Consider the following 21,595-nt stretch of genomic DNA (forward strand, 5'->3'; position numbering starts at 1 on the left):
CTCAAGGTGACCGGTCAGAATAACTACCCGATCATTTCAAAGTGAGTGGTACAACACTGCAGAAAATATTGTTGTTTCCCCCCTGTGTCTTGTTTGCAACCGGCGAGAATGTGTGGAAGACCATTCGCATGGGATTTTTACGACTTAACAATTTACTAAGGACTAAGGAGCCTCACGAAACACAAATCCTCGCGGCTACTCATATTCAATGCCAAATTGCTTTGGACGTTTGGGGCGACGTTTGGGGCTTTGGATGAACAGCACCGGCTAAAGTACGTTAGCATGTACAACGCAAAAGTGAAGGAAAAGAGCGGCGCATGGACCTGATGCACGAGTTCAGGTAGGACCAATTTCCTATGTGTGTGAAGCCTGTGTTTGTGAGACCCGTGGGGAGGGAGAGAATCCGCCGTGATTCTTGTCCAGTGTGGTAGCTTTTGTTATGGGCACCGGATTCTCATGTGCCCGGTAACTGTTTGTAAAGTTGAGTACAGGGTACCGTTGAGGTAAATCAAATATACCCGTGTAACTACAAGACTCTGATTTAATTCCAAGGTGTAGGCATAACAGAAATGACAGTCCCAAAATATTTGGTGACCATATCGAAGCGTGTGTAATATCTGTTTACGTTGACATTCGCTTCCTGCCACACCTTTGTCCCACATCGCTTGCCGTAGCCTTGTACAAGTAGCCTAGATGTAGGCCTACATTTGCACGAGAATCCAGTTCGTATCACGAAAGCTATCACACCGGTTTGTTCGCCGTGGTGCTCAGTGGTCTATATGACACCATGTTTTGAATCCTGTGTGTCTTGAGCATCCGCCGTGATGCTCAGTCTACATTGCTGCTGCTGTGTGGTTTATGTGAGATCACTGTTTGAATCCTGTGTGTGTGTGTGTGTGTGAGAGCAGTGGGCTGTGAAGGAGCTTACACTCTCCACTACTCTCCCCTCACCTACCCTCCTCTTCTCCCCTCCTTTTCTCCTCTCCTCTCTCTTCTCCTCCCCTCTCCTCTTCTCTCCTCTCCCCTCTCCTTCTCTCCTCTCCTCTCCCCCTCTCCTCTCTTCTCTCCTTTCCTCTCCCCCTCTCCTCTCTTTTCCCATCTCCTCTCCTCTTCTCTCTTCTCCTCTCCCTCTCCTCTCCTCTCCTTGAGCTCCTCTCCTCCTCCTCTCCACTCCTCCTCCTTTCTCCTCTCATCTCTTCTCCTCTCTCTCTCTCTCTCCTCCCCTCTCCTCCTCTCGCATCTCCTCTCTCCTCTTCTCTCCTCCTCTCCTCTCCCCCCCCTTCTCTCCTCTCCTCTTCTCTCCTCTCCTCTCCACTACTCTCCTCTCCTCTGCTCTGCTGTCCACATTGGTGCTGTGTGGTATATGTGAGACCACTGTTCAGCTTATGTCAAAATATGTAGGCCTACCTTATGTTAAGAAAGCTGCTATGACATATGGAACTTGTCGGTAGGCCTATTTGGCAATTATTTATTTGAAAATCTGATATTGAAAAAGTTGCCTCACCAGCCATAAATCCCAGCGCACGTTACTGCGCCTATAGAGTACTTTGGCTGACAATTAACATATTATACAGTACATCCTTATAGAGTAGGCCTACTATGGCGGACAATTAATAAATTGCTTTTAGATTACTTTGTCTCGCGCCTGACCAAAACTGTCAGCGGCCCCGACATGTCATCATGCCAGAGTGTTTAGATAATGCGCTGACTTGAACAGTCTATCGAGTTTGTGCATCGTGCTCCACAACGTCTGTGACAGGTTAAGGTTAGATATGGGTTGGCCCTGCCGTTGCCTAACAGTAGAGCACTGTGTTACTACACCAGCGACCCATGTTCGATTCTGGTCCGGGTCATTTGCTGATCCTTCCCTGTCTCTCTCTGCCCACTCATTTCCTGTCTCTCCTGCACTGTCCTGTCAAAAATAAAGGCAAAGAAGCCCTAAAAATATATATTTATTTAAAGTTTAGGTATGGATTTGGTCAGGACACAATTTTGCCACAATTTCATCTTTATCCTTGCTTGTTCCGCTGTTCTTGGCAAAAATACAGTAAAGCAGCAGAAACTTTGCTGGCATGGTTTTGGTCAGGGCACAACAGAGCATTTTCATGTTTAACGACAGAGATTTGCGGCGGGAACAGAAATTCGCTGACACAGTGGCAGGCAAAAGCAATCCTCGTCACATGACAAAACATGGTATTGGTATAGGAGCCCTGAGGAAGGTCAGTAGACCGAAAGCTTGGCCTCTTATTAAAAAGAACACAAAGGGGATTTAAGTGTGCAGACATTTTTCTTTCAATTTTACACAGTTTTTGTTTCTGTTTGGCACCTTTTAATCGAGAGTGCAGTGTGATCCGGCTAAACACAAAACATGGTATTAGTGCCTTGGGTCCCCACGGCCTGTAGCCTACACATGGTATAGGGCAGGGGTCTCAAACTCAAACTGACCAAGGGCCAAAATCTACATCTAGAACAAAGTCGTCGGCCAAACTCATTATAGGCCTATATATATATATTATTAAAAGGACTACAATTATAAATATTTAAATTTCACATATTCCCATCATAGTTCAAAATGTGCCTGCACTATTCTGTTGCTGCATATGAGCAATGTTGTAGGTTTGGTTAGGAAAGTGGTGGGGAGAAATTGTCCAGGGTTTATATTTTTATGTTTTATTTATAAAGTGGTCGTGGGGAAAGTTTAAGATAATATATCTAAGTGGTATGGACATGTCTCCAGAACTACACTGTAACAAATAGCTGTTTATTTACGGCAATTCTGCAACAGCATTCTACTGTTTTTCGAAAAAACAGACAACTACTGTGAAAATATTACTTTGAGTCACATATTGAGCATAAACAGTAAGTACTGCACAATAGCAGTATTCGCCGTTGTGGAAAAAACTAGAGATGCACCGGATCCTGATTTTTAGGATCCTGCCGGATACCAGATCCACTGAATAAGATCCTGCCGGATCCGGAACCGGATACCGGATCCTACAAAAGGGTTGAAACATATAGTCTACTCGCACACGTGGGCCCTATTTATTACGTTGGCGCAAACTATTTTTTAGACTCATTGGCTTATTGCCACACTGCCTGCAATAGCCGCTTCCAAAGGGATTTCACTCCATGCAGTGATTGGGGTTGTGAAAGACTGAAAAGCCTAGGCTAGACATGCACCAGACCCTGATTTTTAGGTAACATGCCGGATACCGGATCCACTGCTTAAGATCCTGCCGGACCCGGACCCTGTGAAAAACTCTATTATCCTGACGGATCCGGAACCGGAACCGGATCCGGTGCATCTCTAGAAAATAACAAGTTATTTTAGGCAGCACCATTGAAACCCATTCATCCTCCACTTGTCCGTGATCACCATCAAACTTCAATACCACCTGAAGAACTGAAGTCATTCTGACTGGTTAAAGATTATTCGATACTATCAAGCATGATGAAACAATTTCTAAGGAAACTACAATACTTAAAAAGTGCTTGATGCAGCAAAGTGTGAGTAGCACATGCATTTTGATAGTGATGAAAGTGTGAATGGCTGAAACATTTTAAGAACTTGTAACACTCTTGCAACAAGCAGCCACCATCTAAACCAATCTGCTAATCAGTGTCTGGCCTCACCTGAGTAGGGCTGTTATGCCATTATTCAATTACGGGCGTCACCTGCCAAGGGCCTGATGACTCTGGTCACATGGTACTCTTGCACCTGTATATAAATCTGGACTATCAACACTTCAGTTGCTTGCTTGCCTGCTGGCTGGCCTGCATGGCACAGCATAGCACTTGCTTGCCTACAAGCTTGCTTACATGCTTGCACACATGCTTGCACACTTTCCTCTTTGTGAGAGCTTGCTGTATGTGGCATCATTTGTGGCATTGTTGCATATAATGTGCCTGCTGCAAATTAGGCATTGCTTTGAGAGCTAGCTTGTAGTGCTGCTTGTTTGCTGTGCTACTTGGTGTAAAATATTTTTTTAAATACTGACCAATGCTATATTCATCATTGGCTCATCAAGAGATACAGTAAAAAGCCCACCTTGCACACTATCATTGTAACATAGCACTGCGTACTCTAATTTTATTCATGCCCACACTTTCAAAGGACCACCGCAAACCATTTTCTCAATACAGCATAGCGCCATAGTATCATGCTCAAGGCACTCCAGTCATGGTGAATGATGGGAGGGTGGGGTGGTAACATGGCCAGGGTACCACAGTTATGGAGAATGATGGGTGGGGTGGGAAGTTGCCATGGCCATATTCATGAATACAACTATGACCCAGTATTTGCCTGTCATCACACAGTACAATTCAACTTTTTAACTGAAGTGTACTGTTATTTTTCTGTAGAGTACTGTTATTTAACAGTTCAATTGCTGCTGAAAAAATGTTATATACTGTGATACATTAAACAGCAATGAGCTGTATTTGATTTTTGGTGTGAAATAACAGTAGAATTACAGGTAAATATAATTGCCAGTAACTGCCGTTATTTTGCAGGGAAATTTTCTTAGAGTGTACACTCATGCATAGGAGTGTGAGCTATTTCACTAGCTCCTGCCCACTCATATTCCTGTGACACCAAATTTCATGTTCATTTCATGTTGTGTGCCAACTACACATTTAAAATGATCTTGCGGGCCAAACAATGTGACTCCGCAGGCCAGATTTGGCCCCCGGGCCTGAGTTTTACATTCCTGGTATAGGAGCATTGGCATGCTGTGCAACAACACCCCCAGGCCCGGCAGTGAGGTTTTCCTTTTAAATTGTTAGTTGTTTTTCATGTTCAAGTTGAAATAGTTCTTCCCTTTCCCATATTTGGCACAAGGGCTTCACTTCTTTGTTTTTGTAGTTGCTCATCAAAAGTGCCTTTTTTTCCTCAAGAAATTAAAGGTGTCTGTCTGGTGCAAGTAAACAAGCTCTAGTGTTTTCAGTCATATTTTTATCACCAGAACAAATTACCTTAGTCCCTCAGCTCTACTGAACATGAATAAATCATTTTGTACAGCTGAAATAACTTGCTCAGGAAGTAGTACCTAGCTGTACAAATCTCGAACAGAATAATTTTACTCTAAATAAAACACTGGTTTGAACTAATATGACCTCAATTTTGTTTATTCTTTCACTGTTGTTTTGAGGTCATCATTTAATTTCAGGGGGCATGCGTAGTTTAAGATTACTTCAACACTTTGAATCCAATATTCACTGGCAAGCTTTTCTGTCAGTACTTTTTTCTGACTTTTGTGAGAGGACTCAGCTACAAGGACAAGACCATGGGTGCCGCAAGGGGGGAAAAGGTGTTACAGATTCAAACGACCCGACAGCACTGACAGGGCCCCTGGAAGGATGCTGATGACATAATTTGTCATTTTGGGTACTTTCATGGGGCCCAACATTTTTAGCAGCGCCCCTGGACAAGACAGTATATAGCCAATAACTTATTACATTTTCTTATTGAAAGTAATTTCTTAATGTCTTAACTTCATTGCAAGGATACATTTGAATATTGAATACAAACCGCCATATGAAGATATGAAAATGGGAGCTGACAGCACATTGCTGTAGAGAAAATGGTCTATGGAACAAAAGCCCTCAGTACGCAGATTCAAATTGATTTGGTTTGAAATTGGACTTGACTGATACAATCTTTGCCATATCAGTAAGAATGGAAGGGAAGGATCCCTCTGACGAATCGTCCCTATCTGATGACGCCTCTGCCAGAAAAAGGTACAATAACTCATCCAATTTGCCAAATTTACAATAAATTGCGGAGATTCTGCTGATTCTTATCGGCAAAAGACGGGGGTGGAAGGGGGGGCGGCACACAAAGCTTCGAATTGAAATGAAAGCCGTAAAACAGCTAAGTTCCAGGCTGTTTGTTACGGCAGCGACGGCAAAGAAAAAGGGGTGTAGCGCTGTCTAATTTCAATGTTGCTTGCGCAGGTCGAGGTGCTCCAAGAAGGCATAATGCGTTCATGTGAATAATTAAATGTGAAGCGCCCAGTGTAATTTGTCATGTCGCGTGAAGGACCCAGGGCTGTGAGCTACAGACCAGATGCTACTCAGTGGCTCTCCAGTGGAATGCTGCTCCGTACCGTGTGTGTGTGTGTGTGTGTGTGTGTGTGTGTGTGTGTGTGTGTGTGTGTGTGTGTGTGTGTGTGTGTGTGTGTGTGTGTGTGTGTGTATGCAGAGGAGCCGAGGGGGGAGGGGGATAAAGGGGTCACTTGTCCCGGGCCCAGGGAGAAAGGGCGCCCAGAATTGGGTCCTCATTACATGACATTGGGTTTGGGGCCCTTTCAGGTCTCTTTGTCCCGGGCCCTGTCAATGCTGTCAGTGGCCGTGTGTGTGTGTGTGTGTGTGTGTGTGTGTGTGTGCGTGTGTGTGTGTGTGTGTGTGTGTGTGTGTGTGTGTGTGTGTGTGTGTGTGTGTGTGTGTGTGTGTGTGAGTGTGTGTGTGTGTGTGTGTGTGTGTGAGTGTGTGTCTCCGGTGGAGTGCTTGATGTGGGTCAGGCCTGTCTGTATTGTGGGCTGTGCCAGATGGCTGAGGTAAAGGTGCCATGCCTTTCACCTCTCTGACACATCTGAAAACACAGTGAAAACACACACACACACACACACACACACACACACACACGCGCGCGCGCGCACGCACACGCACACACACACACACACACACACACACACACACACACACACACACACACACACACACACACACACACACACACACACACACACACACACACACGCACACACACAGGAGCGCACACACACACAGGAGCGCACACACACACACACACACGACCCATTAAGCCCATGCTAAATTCTTAAATCGCTTAAGGCTTTCTGGAGACGTCTTCCCTGGTGCTTGAAATCTGCCTTGACAGATGCGGTGTGCGACATTTTCAATGACAGCTCTGAAAGTCTGAACTTCATTAGTGGTTTCACAGTTGCAAGTGTATCATGCCTCATTTTCATTGTGTTTGTGAAACACAGCTGTTCTAACTGAGGCTTTATTGTACAGTTGCAACACTCAAAAGCCATTACTTTACAATATGTCCCTATAAATGTACGTTTAGATATGCTGCTAATGTACACAGTATATTATGTTCAAACACATACAGTGAACTTGACAACCCTCATGTGTATCGACGAAACAATAGCTCTATTTACAGTTTTTTTCAATTGCTAACAAGCACTTACCCATACTTTGGATACTTTTTCTAAACTCTTAACACAGACTACCACCTACCAAGCACAATTGGCCAAACAGTTCATTTTCTACTCAAAAGCACACACTGTTAAATATACACAAAGAAATGCATTCATTGACTGCTAACTGTGTGAAAAAGGCATGTAATGTGTCAACTGTATGGCAATGGAAAGTCCTTGGTGTGCTAACTGTATTAAGAGTTCTGCAAATGTCGCTGAGGATTGGACAAAAGCTTGTTAGCAATTGAAAAAAAAACTGTATTAGAAAAGCGACAGTATTCTGCGCAAGTTATGTAGGCTAAGTAGGTCTACATTTAGGCCATGTTGTTAGTCATATGGCAAAAGCAATGTGAACCACTGTATTAGGTTTAGAGCTTGGTCAAATGGTGCTGAATGATCTGAGGCCATTTGTTTTGACAATTTCCGGTAATTCGGTGGATTCAAATGCTGTATCGGTGATGTCAAAGTCTGAATAAAGACTACTGCTGTGCAGAAATTATTTTTTATTGAGAAAAATACCTCACTGATTAGACCTACTTAGAGAATAAGTATGTGTGAAGAAATCTCATCAAAAGGTTTCAGAAAAGGTTTAAAAGAACTGGATTTGATGTCAATGCAAGTAAAATTGAGCCTAATGCGTCCACAGCAATCTCAACATCCACAGTAAGATACGATTCAGCTGTAGCCCCCCCTGCTTAGCTATTTTCTGTTGACTGGAGTTTCACAGCATTGTGCTTGTTTTCCTCAAGGATCCTCTAAAATAAATGATTTCCTCTAAAACTTTTCTTTGTGCAAGCACATTTCTTTGTAGTCCTGCGGCTGGATTTACAGACCCCATGCACTTGCATGTGGCGTAGTCATGTATCAACCCCACGGCTACTGTATGCTCCTCTCTGAGCATCCCATGGTGCCCATGCAGGTCCCTGCAGATGTTGCCTCCCAGGGACCCCTCCTGGACGGGGACGGATTAAGATGGCTTGGGGCCCCTGGGCTATAGGCTGCTATGGGACCCCCCATGAGGAAAATTTTGTACCAAATTTACATAGACACTGTAATAATTATGAGCTAGGAATTAGCATTAACATGTCTACCAACTTTACTCAACATGAAAGATGAATTTTGCAATATTGCATCTCATCACAATTCTGCCATTTTTCACTTTTGGCCACCCAGGGGCCCCCTGGCTGGTAGGGTCCCCTAGGCTGCAGCCATATCTAGCCTGTGCATTATTCCGGCCCTGCTCCTGGAGGAAATCTCCTCTACCCTGGCCCAGGAGTAAATAAAAATATATTTATCACTGGAAGCCTTGGTGTCAAACCAATATCACCTGCAGTATATTTCACAAGGTAAGGGGGTGCGGGGCCACTCTTAACAAACCCAACATGTTCCAACAACTGCTGTTTAATGAGCTTTGATTCAATTAAGGGCTGTGCTAGCAAACTGTGTAGATGCAAACGGCATGGGAGATGGGGAGGCGGGAGGGATTATTTTCCCCCTGCAACAAGGGCATGGTCCTTTATTCCATTCCAAGACATTAGACAGCTGATATAATAAAAAATCCAAAGATGAGATGTAATCTATTTATAACCTTCATTCATGGATGTTGAAGAGGGGAGCGTGAGCACCTCTTGTCACACCTTGTCAAGGAGGGGAAGCTCCTTAAAATGGAGATGCGCCCTCCCTCCCCTCTGACATCCATCCACACACAGCTTTGGATAACCTCCATGGCGTGCAATGAGGCTTTTAGACATAATTTTCCATCCATATCTGAAAGCTGTGATATTGATCGGCGAGATTGGATTTCGGACAGCAACTCTCTTTTACATGGTGTTTGGAGCCCTGCCCTGAGCGGAGATGGAGGGTGCGCTAACATTAGCCCGGAAAGTGAGTGAGTGGCGGAACATATCCGGGTGCATGCTATCTGCCAAGAAGGGCTTCGACATGTTGTAACCATCTTTAAATTAGGGCACTGATTGAAATGTAAAGACGAAAGACAAAAGCAGTCAAAGAGGATACACAATTACTGTTCCATCAATAAAGTGCTATACGGATAGTAGAGTAGAGTAACTTTATTGATATATTTATTGATTGGGAAATTCAGGTGTCAAGTAGCTTACATAAATTCACAAAGTGCCCACAAAGACATTTCAAGACACATATAACACAGGTAATATCAGGGAGGGGAAAATAAAAACTAAAGAAATAAGTCATGAAAAGGCAAATGTGCAGTAACATATTTTGTGATTAAGTGTAGACAAATATGCAAAAAACATACTCTGTATGTTACTGTAAGAGTAATATGACCAGATTAATACAATACATTACATTGCATTTGGCAAACGGTCCATAACCAAAGCGACTTTCAAAAGAGGACATAATCATAGCCAACATCACTAGCAAATACAAAGTGCACAGGAAATATACAGAACAACAAGTGCAGATGCAAAGAAGGGTTAGTTAGTTTTTAAAAAAAGAGTACACATACACAGACACACAGACACACAGACACAGACACAGACACAGACACACACACACACACACACACACACACACACACACACACACACACACACACACACACACACACACACACACACACACACACACACACACACACACAGATGTACGTCCGGATGAACATACAAGTGGGTGTGCGTGTGCCCTGAGTGTACAATCTCACCACCTTCTTCAGCAAGCAGAAATTAGTTTTAAATAGTGCGTTCCAATTTGATAAGGAGCTACAAATCTTCCCCGGAAACATCCTTGGCTGTGTGCCAATATGCAGATCATTGCAGATGGCACTGAGCCAGTCCATGGTGTGTAGCGCAAGCAGGTTTACTTCTACAGCCAGGCCTGTCATAATCAGTCAAGCAAATTAGGCAATCGCCTAGGGCCCCTAGATGAAAGGGGACCGCCTGGTGGTGACTGGATTCCGTACTTCTCTGTATTTTAAATTGCAGCAATGGTAACTTTGTGAGTGTGGCAGACTACCTTTAAGTCAGTCATTGAGAAGTGAAATGATAGGCTACTGTGCTATCGTGCTATCGAAATCTTTATGGCAGGAGACTCACCCCAGCAGTTTAAAGAGAAGAAAGAGGTGGGGTGTGGCGGGAAAATTCAGTGGATCACAGAAGTGAGTATATCCCTCACATTTCTGCAGATGTATAAGTATATCTTTTCATAGGACAACGCTGAAGAGATTTCACTTTGACACAATGCGTGACACCATCTCAAAGAGGGGAGTCAAACTCAAATTCACAGCAGGCCAAAATCAAAATCTGGGATGAATCCGAATTCAATATTTATTCAAAATGCACTGAAATTTGCATACGGTACACACACTTAATACTTAAAGCTAGGCAAATAGCACATCGCCATCATATTATATTGTCTACTTGTCTAATGTGCTGTGGTGTTACACTAGGACCCACACGTAATTCTTGTGAATGCACACATTTCTGTAATATAATATAAGTCAATGTCCAATTCTTTTTTTATTTTTCAATTCAATTATTGTGTGTAAACCGTGTACCTGTGCATTTCAGAGTTTGGAGTACATTCTTGTACACTGAAAAAAAATCTACTTATTGAATTAGGCCTAGTATTTTTTAAATTTGACAAGTTTCATGAAGATGTGCATTAATTTATGTAGTATTTAAATAAAACATAACTAAAACTTTAGTGGCAATAAGTGTCAACTATTTTTTTGCAGTTTATTGAACATTTTGGGGTTTAGTGTGGGGTCAGGCAGAGCAGGGCTCAAACCTGCAACCCTCTGGTTGATCAACAGGCTCCTCTACCACCTGAGACACCACATGTACGAAAGCATGCATTTACAAATCTGGAGCATTGTGAGGGGTCACATCTGTGATACACTGTGCCTTAGAACGGCCCTGTCTGCAACCCAGTAAGCGCTGCCCTGTCCATCACAACCCACCTTCTGCAATACAGCACACTCAGAAATCCAAAGTCGCTGTAGCACACAATTTGGAAAATGTGGAAATTTCAAGCACGTGTGTTTTGCTGATGAGTGCACATGATTCACGTCCTCCATGATGCCCTCTGTCATGCACTGGTGTGTGACTTTGTGTGGTTTGCATGTCACATTGCATAGGCTACTGCTAGAGAGGAGGAAGCTGTCTAGACAAGTGTAAACATGAAACATGACTAGAAATGTGCTGAATAATGCTACATTGCCACATTTGCTACATGCTACATTTGACCAGCCTCCAATGTACAGTTAAACTAAGCATATAGATACATTGATAATAATCACAAACACACACACACACACACACACACACACACACACACACACACACACACACACACACACACACACACACACACACACACACACACACACACACACACACACACACAATGTGATTATTATAAAATTAAAGTATAATTAAAGAAAATTAAAGCATTTCTGCTTACATTTTCTTTGCACACAGGATAACCACATCAACAAAATTATTTATATTATATGGCTTGGTTTTATGGCTTGATAAAAAATAGAAAAAATCCTATGTACTAGTATATTACATTTGTGATTAAAAGGGCGTACAGTACATATGAACAGTGTGGTACTTTCCACCCAGGGAAGCCCACACTTGGGGACAAAGGGGTCATTTGTCCCAGGCCCAGGTACAGAGAGGGGGCCCAATTGGGTTTCCATTATATTTTATGTACTGTATGGTGAGCCCTCTCAGATTACTTTGTCCTGGGACCAGCAAAGGCTATCAGCGGCCCTGTTTCCATGTAACTTGCTTTGTTTACTGTTCCATTTTGTGGCATCATCGTTGGTGTTGAAATGTACCACAGGCGGCTGTTTCCTGTATGATATTTAAGACACGTTGTTAACCACAAAGCCCAACAGTGTGACTACTAGTCACATAGGCAAAACGTCAGAAGCAAACCTCAAGGATAACCATAGCAGTCGTACAGAATGACACCTCGTTCAGTTTAAGTGTCAGTTGCATGGAGTGTTAAATTAGATGAGAGACAGAAATCACAGAGTGTGTGTGGCTGTAAGTAACTTGATTTTGTATATATTGTTACTCTGAAATATCTCCTTCACGTATCTAAATGCAGGATGGGGGCAACTGTTAACGCTGTCTGTTGGTTAGAAATTACATTTGGATTGTTCATGCTCTTCCAGTCAATCATGCTGCCCTACAAAGGCAAGGCAGTGAACATGCTGTATAAAGTATTTTGTAAAAACTGGGTTTAGACTGGAAATTCACTTTATAACACCATATGCTGTAACTCTATTCACTTTAGACTTAATATCTTTTTGCCTATCACTGTAGGAAGACATTATAGATAATTTATCTTCAGTGTATTGGGTATGTTCATGTTGTCACTTTCTCTTTGCCTTTGTAGGACAAAATAGATGGAGGTGAACTCTATAGAGAACCATTCCCATCACCTGGAAGAACGTCGTCATGGCGACGCATGTGGGATGGACTTTGCACAAGACGGAGAGTTCCTTCCGGCTCTGTACGGAATATTTTTCATCGTGGGCACTCCCATAAACATTGTCGCTTTGTTTGGACTGTACAAGCTCGTCAAAGCCGAAAATGTCTTGCCAGTGTATGTGATAAACTTGCTAATTGCCGATCTCCTGTATCTGTTGACGTTACCCATGTGGATGGACTACTACGCCCATCATCACCACTGGCGATTTGGACCGGTCGCCTGCCAGATCTCCAGCATGATTTTCTACATCAGTCTTTATGCGTCTGTATTCTTCATGTGTATCATTGCTCTCGAGCGCCACATGGCCATCGCCAGACCGTTGAATTTCCGCTTCCTGAGCCAACTCAAGTTTGCCCGATGGTTTGCACTGGCAACCTGGGTGGTCATCGCACTGCCTCCATCGATAGCCTGGGTCAAGTTCTTCCCACAGCACAACAACTACACCCTCTGCATTGAGCGTTTCCCCGCGGAGAGTGGCTTTATTGTTTACCGGCTCGTCACCCTGTTGCTGACCTTCGTTGTTCCCCTTGCTTTCATTTTCACCCTGCATGTTAAAACTATGTCATCACTCATGGCCCTTCGTGCTCTCCCCTCAGAAGAGAAGACGCGCATCAAGAGCTTACTCAGGCTCCTCTTGGTCACGTTTGTCGTCGTGCTCGGACCCTACCACGTCACCGGGTGCATCAAGTACCTAGGCCTACTCCTCCGCTCCGACCGCTGTGCCTGGGAGAGAGCCGTGTTTCTGCCCTACCAGCTAGGCAGAGGACTACTAGTGGTCAACGGCCTGCTGGATCCTGTGTTCTACATCTTCCTAAGGACTGACTTCAGGTCAGTGGCAGCCCAGTACATGCCCTGTTTGAGAGTGGTGACAGAGGGCCTGGGCCAGGGCAAGGCTTCCAGAGAGGGCCCTCCACAGCCCATGGAGCAGTGCACAAGCTCTGCTAACGGCTGCAGAGAAGCAGCATCTTCTAGCCAGGCCACACCCTCCTAGTGACGCAACACCTTCAGCGTTGATTTTTTTGGGGGCATTTTTAGACTTTATTATGGACAGGACAATATGAGAGGTAGACAGGAAGTGAATGGGGAGAGAGACAGGGATGGGTCGGCAAAGGACCCAGGCCGGGAATCAAACCCGGGTCAGCTGCATGCCAGGCGAGAGCCCTACCGGATGGCCACGGCAGGGCCTCAGCATTGACTCTAGTCAGGCCAGGAGCGATACAAATATAGTTAGCTCCAGAAAACTCGGAACCCCTCCCACTTTGTTGGGAGGCAAACAACCAGTAGCAAAACAAGGGAGGAGGGTCAACCATGCCGTTTGGTAAATGTTATGCTCTTGGTCAGACCAAGTCTCGAAGAGATTTGAAAATTGATGTTAATCAGGCTAGCATCTTCAGGGATAACACCATAGCTAAACTACGGACTGCAGAGAAGTAAGGTGTTTGGGATAACATCTTAATCACTTACATACATTACTTCTTACTTACCGACCTACTTATTACATCTTAACCCAGTAAGACAGATCTCCTACTATAAATTAGCTGTTACCAGAATGGCAATGATGACACAGTTGTAATGTAGGTATTACTCAAGTCCCCTCTGCACTGTCATAGTTATGTAGCACTATGGTAGTAAAGTTTTTTTTCAGTGTCTCTTACAGCGTTCCACTGGTGGAATGGCGTGTGTTTTTATCATGTTGTTGTTAATATATTGAAAGGTTCAAAATTCATAATTTTGCAGTGCGCGCTGTGCAGACTGCTAGGAAATGTGCCGTCATGAGTGCAACCAATATTTTTTTCATTTTCACACGTCATCATCATCAGCTCGCGATTGGATTATTGTTTTTGGGGGATGGGGCTAAGGGTGGTGAAAAAAACATTAAAACAATGTTTACCAAAAGTCATTACAACTGAACAAAACAACTTTTGTACATGGGAGGTCTGTTTCCGGAACCCTTTGAAACCCTTCTGTTCTTTTTAACTGACCTGTCGACCTTAAGTCAACCTAAGAGGGGAAACAAGGTCTGTTGAGTGCATAGTCCTCTAGAATCAGCAATAACCACATGTAGAAAATGGGTTAAAACATAATAATTAGTTTGTTTTTATTTTCATGAGGAGCAAAGTTACTCCAACCTTTAACATTTTGAATGTTGCAATTTTCACTGTTGATATTGGAGAGGCTACAGGGCACAGAGGATATACTGTTTTTTGTTTGTTTGTTTGTTTAATGTAAAAAAGAAAAATAAACACACTTGTTGTTACTGTAGTGTCACAAGGTCCTGACTCTCACAATGTGACATTGTAACATTTTTAATGTGCCTCTTCTTTGAAGGAAAGACCGTAAATGCTGAATCTGTTCACACATGATGTTCATAAAACCATTCTTTCATTTCTTTAATTAGTTGTATTCTTTTTTTAACCGTTGTTTATGTCTACCTTGTCATCTTACTCTTATTGTACAGTGTTTACACTTGATAGTCCAACTGATGTTTTAAAAATAAATCTTTCATTCTGAACCTTTATGTGTGGTTATTGGCAGCTTCCTTTCATGCTTCCGCTCGCAACAAATAGCATTATCTGATTGGCTGATGAATTGCACCACATATGTCAGCCAACATACCACAAGCTGGGTGAAGATGCAACTGACTTGGCCTCATCTATTTGCGGCCATTTTAGTTTTGTGCTGTGTGAACATTTTACATTTTCAAGTGTGAGGAGTGTTGTATGAGGTAAGTGAGCATGTTGAACGTGTGTATGTGTTTTAAACTATACATTTACATAAATAATATAAAATAAATATAATGTTTTTGTAAGAGAGATCACCAGACTCTTCTCAGAATCTGGGGAGATTGGCCCTACAGATTTTGGTTTTTTTTCTGAACAGGGAGTCTGGTAAACGATTTACTATTGCACAATTCAGTACTTAAAAACATAATTTTCTAAATCGAATGACCTTTTACTTTTAAACCAATAATTTAAAAAAATTAGTCACTACACTAATACTGACCATGCATGCTTCAACTATTAGGTTTGATGTTGATAACTGCTGGAGAAAAAAAGAAAACGGTTATCAGAGGGGTGAAACACACATCATCACTGTACCTTAATATAGTAAGAGAGCAACAAGACTCCCAGTTAATACATGAATTAGCTATCTTATAGGATTTCTTACGTGTAAATATCTACAGAGCCAGCAATCATTAAAATTAAATCACATAATGAAAGAACTTAAATCTTAAATAACAACTTTTTCATGAAGTGTTTATGCATTGTTGCCATGCAAACAGTTGCAGTGGGAATGGTGGTGAAACTCTGATGTGTGAAAGTAACAGTTTCCCAGCTTACACACTACAGACTTACAACACCATCAGATCAACTTCCTTAACACTCTGGTTGTGTTACGGTCAAAAATGACTGTTTTGAAACTTCATTCTTAAATAAGTTCTCTATTTTTCATCATACACAAATAACACTTCATGATATCCTCCAGCTAACCTATTCAAATGGTCAAAATAAATTAAATATAATGCAAATTCCTGAAGAATTGTGGAAGATACACCAACTTGTTAAATTCATGGTGTTTTGGTCAAAAATGACCTGACCATTGATTTACATCTCCCAAATTTATGTACATTTATGTTACATTCACTTTACTCTCATATTCTTTTTTTGTTAGCCTTTTCAGAATATAACCATATGTGCCACATTAGTATAGCCTAGATGCTTACAGTTAGTTGAAATACTTGAAAAAAGTAAAGGTGTTCCAAATGGCCTGAAAGCCTCTGAGAGGCCCTAGACTCCAGACGGTTAATAAAACGAAATGGTGCAAGATAAGAAAAAAAGCCTACAAAGCACTAAAACAAAGCCGAATGACATTTAAATCACATTGGAAATGTTTCAAAAGGATGTCTAAAAGGTATTAATCACAACATAGGCAAATCAGATTTTTAATCAATGTATTATTACCTTTTTTGTGTAGGCGGTCAATTTGGACCGTTAACACCATGAACATAACCATGTTTCTAACACAACCAGAGGGTTAATTCAACTATTGTAGGCATGCAATATCTGGATAGTCGGCATACCTTCTGACAATGTTAATTTCAAACTTAAAACAGCTCATCTTAAAATGCAACTTAACTGAATGCTGTGAAATGAGAAAAAATGTGCAAGCAATATTGTGGACATCTCTGTCAAAATGTGTATTTCACAGTTTCAAAAAAATGTATTTAGACTATCAGTAAAAAAAGAAAAAAAAATCAGCCAGTACTTTCCATTGGGTGAGTAAGATCCTGTTTCTGTGTGTGGCGTCACTGACTGTGGTTTTTTGGAATAAGAAAACTTAACACTCTACAGAAATACTTCTTCATTTCATTCAAAGTGAGCTAATAAAACGGCAGAGTTTCTGCAAGTGAGGCTTATTGCATCAAGAGAGTAAGTGGATTTTCTATTCATGCCAAACATACATCTTAATTAATATGGACAAATATTAGCATTCGGGTGATGCATAATAATAACAACTGAAATTGACTTTTTTGGTTAGAATTTTAATTATCTATAAAAAGTTATTTGAATTACCAGATGCTGTTAACAAGGTGCTACAATCTCATGAGATTGCTGCTCATCACTGCTTCAAAAACACTTAAACACTTGTATTGTTTGAACACAGATGGAGCCAAATACTGAGAATCATGCGCACCATATGGTGGAACTTCGCCACGGCAACGCATGTGGAATAGACTTCAAGCAAGATGGAGTATTCCTTCCTGTTCTGTACGGACTGTTTTTCATCGTTGGCACTCCCTTGAATATTGCTGCCCTTGTTGGTCTCTACAAGCTCATCAAAACTGAAAATGTCTTGCCAGTGTATGTTATGAACTTGCTACTTGCGGATCTCATTCAACTGTTGACCTTACCGATGTGGATGGACTACTATAAAAACGACCACCACTGGCGATTTGGACCCACGGCCTGCCAGATGACTGGGCTTGCCTTTTACGTCAGCATGTACGCAGGCATTTTCTTCATGTGCATCATCGCACTAGAACGCCACCTGGCCATCGCCAGGCCTCTAAAGTACCACTTCCTGAGTCGACACAAGTTCGCGCGCTGGTTTGCCCTCGGGGTCTGGGTGATCGTTTTCTTGCCCCCTTCGATTGCCTTCAACAAGCTCTTCCCAACGCACGCCAACTACACGCTGTGCATCGAGAAGTACCCCTCTGGAGGAGGCTTCATCACCTACCGCCTCATCACCCTGCTGCTCTCCTTCGTCGTTCCTCTCGCCTTCATCGTCACCCTGCACGTGAAGACCCTGTCTTCGCTGATGGCCGTCAGCGCCCTCGCGTCCGAGGAGAAGAAACGCATCAAGGGCTTGCTCACCCTGCTGGTCGTCACGTTCGTCGTCGTGCTCGGACCCTACCACGTCACCGGGTGCATCAAGTACGTGGGTCTGCTCCTGCACGGTGACAGCTGTGCCTGGGAGAGAGCAGTGTTCGTGCCTTTCCAGCTGGGCAGAGGGCTCCTGAGCATCAACAGCCTGCTGGACCCCGTGCTGTACATCTTCCTGAGGAATGACTTCAGGTCGGCGGCCGCCAGGTATCTGCCCTGCCTCAGTAGGGTGACATGGGGACTGAGTCAGGGCAGAGCGTCCTGTGGGGCATCTGACCCCATGCGCACCAGCTCCACTGATGAACTATGAACACTCTTGGCTCTCAATGCTTTCTAGCTCAACTGATGGTCTATGAATACTCTTGGCTATAGTATACTCTTGGCTCAATGCTTTCTAGTTCCACTGATGGTCTATGAACACTCTTGACTCAATGCTTTCTAGTTCCACTGATTGCCTATGAACACTCTTGACTCAATGCTTTCTAGTTCCACTGATTGCCTATGAACACTCTTGACTCAATGCTTTCTAGTTCCACTGATTGCCTATGAACACTCTTGACTCAATGCTTTCTAGTTCCACTGATGGTCTATGAACACTCTTGACTCAATGCTCACTCTATAGCTCCATTGATGGCCTGTGAACACTTTGCAAAAGTCACCATGGACCAGGGCTGCTGAAAGAGTTTGCTTGGCCCGGGACAAAGTCACCTGAACGGTCCACCATTCAATACATAGAGTGAAATGAAAACCCAGTTCTAGGCTCCCTCCCTCCCTGGGGGCCGGCAAAAGTGAACCCTTTTGTGCCCAGTCTATGTGTTTGAGACAGAGAGGTACAGTAAGATACTGTGTTCGTCATGCCATGCCCTCCTAGTGACGTGACGCATAATCAGGCTATGTTTTACAAGGCCATCCTAATTTTGAAATAATTCTCTTCATCTTCATTCAAAGGAGGACAGTTAAGTCATTTAAAAATGACTGATGCAAACACTTTGCCTTCCTGTGATGTCATTGTCTCTATATCTTTTGCCATTTGTTCAGTAAATGTTTTTGCTTGGCAAAAAGCAGACTGTGAGAGGAGAGCATACTGCAAATTGGTCTTGAAATTGAGAATGCATGTCACTTTTTTACAGTCTCTGTACAGGCAGCATATTTTGAAGAACTTTATGTTTATGTTCAGTGTATATATTTTTTTTTTTTACAGTCGATATGCTATTAATATATATATTTTAGCAGATGAAATGTACTGTGAGAGTTAGTATAGTAACATTGGACTCTCTCAGAGATTTTTTAAGTGCATCCTGCCTTCTCATCCTGTCTTGTGCTGTTTTGCTTGTTGTGCAGTGAAACCATGCTGTGGTTTTCCACGTTGCTTCGTCATTCATATAAAGATATGATATCTTGACACTCTGTGGAAGTGAGACCGTAACTCTTTAACTTCCTGAGATGACACTTTCTTACTACCCTCTTGCATCACGAACGTCATGCCATCAACGTCCTTATTTCATGTTTTTTTTTCTCGTGTCCTGTGCCAGTAAGATTAATCCTTTTCAACAGCACACTGGCATCAGCCAGACGTGTTGCCGTTTGTCAAGATTCCCCAAAATTAGACAAAATTATCAACTTCACTTGCGAAACTACTTTTTAGAGCAACAACATGATTCAAACAGTTTGTGAGTCTTTCTGATCAAACTATTTCTAAATCTTGTATAATAATAGTTTCAGAACCAACTAGAGTGTGTCTGATAAACTTGCCAGGGGAATTCATATGACACATCAAAAATGAGAACATTCAGTATGGGCATTGTACCTGTAATTAGTTCTGAATTGCTTGAGATTCATTTGTGCCAACTGCACTGTACTGTACCGTATATGCTGTTAAACACCTCTAGAACTGTATACACGAAATTGTCTTTTTTCTCCTTGTTAGTGATCTAGCGTTCTGATGTCTGGATATTATGTAAGAGCAAAAAGCTGGCTAGCTTAATAGGCCCTTTTCACACTGCTCACGTAGGGCTTCCACATTCGCTGTGCATTCCAACTTCCGGCGAATTATTACACTGTTGATTCTGAGGTAAGGGATAGAGGTAGGCCTAAACAATGTTCAGATAGTCCACTTCGTTGATAAATCTACCAAAGATATAATTTGTAGACATTCATTGCCTGGTAAACACCATTCAAGACCACCCCAGTCCGAACTGAACAAGGGGTACAGCTTGTTTTTTGACAAATATATATAAAGGTAAGAGGTTAGGTTAGCTTATGCTAACGTCAATTTGTTGCGTTACCTTGGATGTAGGCCTATGGATATTGGTGTTTAGCCCCCTACCCAGCAAAGCAAAATGAAAAAGGAGAAGATTTATCTTAAGCGAGGACGAATCAGTTCATTTTGCTTATACTGTATAGTGATATATATATAAAAAACAACTTAGCGAGAAGTGTAACACAGTAGTAGCTAGCACACATATGAAAGCTTCTATTTATATTAGGCCCTATATTACTCAATACACTATATGCCATGCATCTGAGAGCTGGATGGAATACATATTCTTGGTAAAAAAGCAGCTAAACATAGTAATTCTCTTGACTCATGCTTGCTTGTGAAGCTGACAAGACATTTGGATTGCCAATGTTCAGTTAGAATTCAGGAAATGAAACCAAAGATGGATGTTTCAAAGTTGGTTTATTAGGTGGTTGTGGATACAGACACCAGTTCAACAATGACTAATCTGGAAAATCCGAAAAGATAGGCCTACATAAGCATATGCACCACAACATTCAGATGTGTCAATCCATTGTATAAAGGTTTTTCACACACATTCTTGAGGAACACATTTTCACATGCAATTTAGTGCACATGCTCTTTTTCATGTCTCTTAAAAAATGAAGTCATGTGCATAGCTTTTTTTGTTTGTTAATAAGTTTTGAGGCCTCTGGTCTTCCCATACCCTGGTATTAATTTAATTCGGTCAAATGATTAAATGTTGACTAGAGGGAGAACATTTCAACGGCTTTTCTTACTTTACCCAAGTACCAAAATTTGGTCATGACTCAAGACATTGTAAAACAATCAGTGGTGTGATGGACGAAGTTTGAAATATGCTTTCTCTCTCTCATTCCACCCTCGGTTAGCTGATTTGCCAATTTTCTGGTAACAAAACGAAAGCCTTTCCAGAGCATCTGGCCCAGGCGTAACATGGAACTTTCTTTTTTTAACTGGACCTTTTGTCTCACAAGGTAAGACTGGTGTTAAAATAGGCTAGATATTGGTGACTGGCAATGGCACAGGCCTTGGAAGCTGTTTTTCTGTAAATAGATTGTCAGCTATAGGGGGTGTTACCGTACATACTTCCCCTCACGCTTCTCAGCTCTCCAGTCCTGTGGCTGCGACTGCGACTGCCAACCCAGACGGAGGACATCACCTTTTACACCTTCCTGATGTGTTATTTTCACAAGGACAAAGGCCTGTAAGTACAAAGAGACCATTTCTGTGAAGGTCAGAAAGGT

The 21,595-nt window shown here is 42.4% G+C and overlaps 2 protein-coding genes across 3 annotated transcripts; both read left to right on the plus strand.

Moving 5' to 3' along the window:
* Nucleotides 1–12,120: 12,120 nt before the first annotated feature.
* On the plus strand, nt 12,121–15,178 carry LOC134440980 (G-protein coupled receptor 4-like). The gene is made up of 2 exons (XM_063191150.1): nt 12,121–12,256; nt 12,612–15,178. The coding sequence occupies exon 2, from the start codon at nt 12,622–12,624 to the stop codon at nt 13,696–13,698; it is 1,077 nt and encodes a 358-aa protein (XP_063047220.1). The 5' UTR covers nt 12,121–12,256; nt 12,612–12,621; the 3' UTR covers nt 13,699–15,178.
* Nucleotides 15,179–15,369: 191 nt separating this feature from the next.
* zgc:171579 (uncharacterized protein LOC557116 homolog) lies at nt 15,370–19,966 on the plus strand. 2 transcript variants are annotated; one of them, XM_063191017.1, is made up of 2 exons: nt 15,370–15,432; nt 17,373–19,966. In XM_063191017.1, exon 2 carries the CDS (start codon nt 17,373–17,375, stop codon nt 18,399–18,401), a length of 1,029 nt encoding a protein of 342 aa, XP_063047087.1. In that variant the 5' UTR covers nt 15,370–15,432; the 3' UTR covers nt 18,402–19,966. The 2 variants fall into 2 exon arrangements, with proteins under 2 accessions (XP_063047087.1, XP_063047086.1); XM_063191016.1 differs by lacking the exon at nt 15,370–15,432 and adding an exon at nt 17,086–17,137.
* Nucleotides 19,967–21,595: the final 1,629 nt, after the last annotated feature.

Source organism: Engraulis encrasicolus, chromosome 24, assembly GCF_034702125.1.
Source record: "Engraulis encrasicolus isolate BLACKSEA-1 chromosome 24, IST_EnEncr_1.0, whole genome shotgun sequence".
In the NCBI taxonomy this organism is placed as follows: domain Eukaryota; kingdom Metazoa; phylum Chordata; class Actinopteri; order Clupeiformes; family Engraulidae; genus Engraulis; species Engraulis encrasicolus.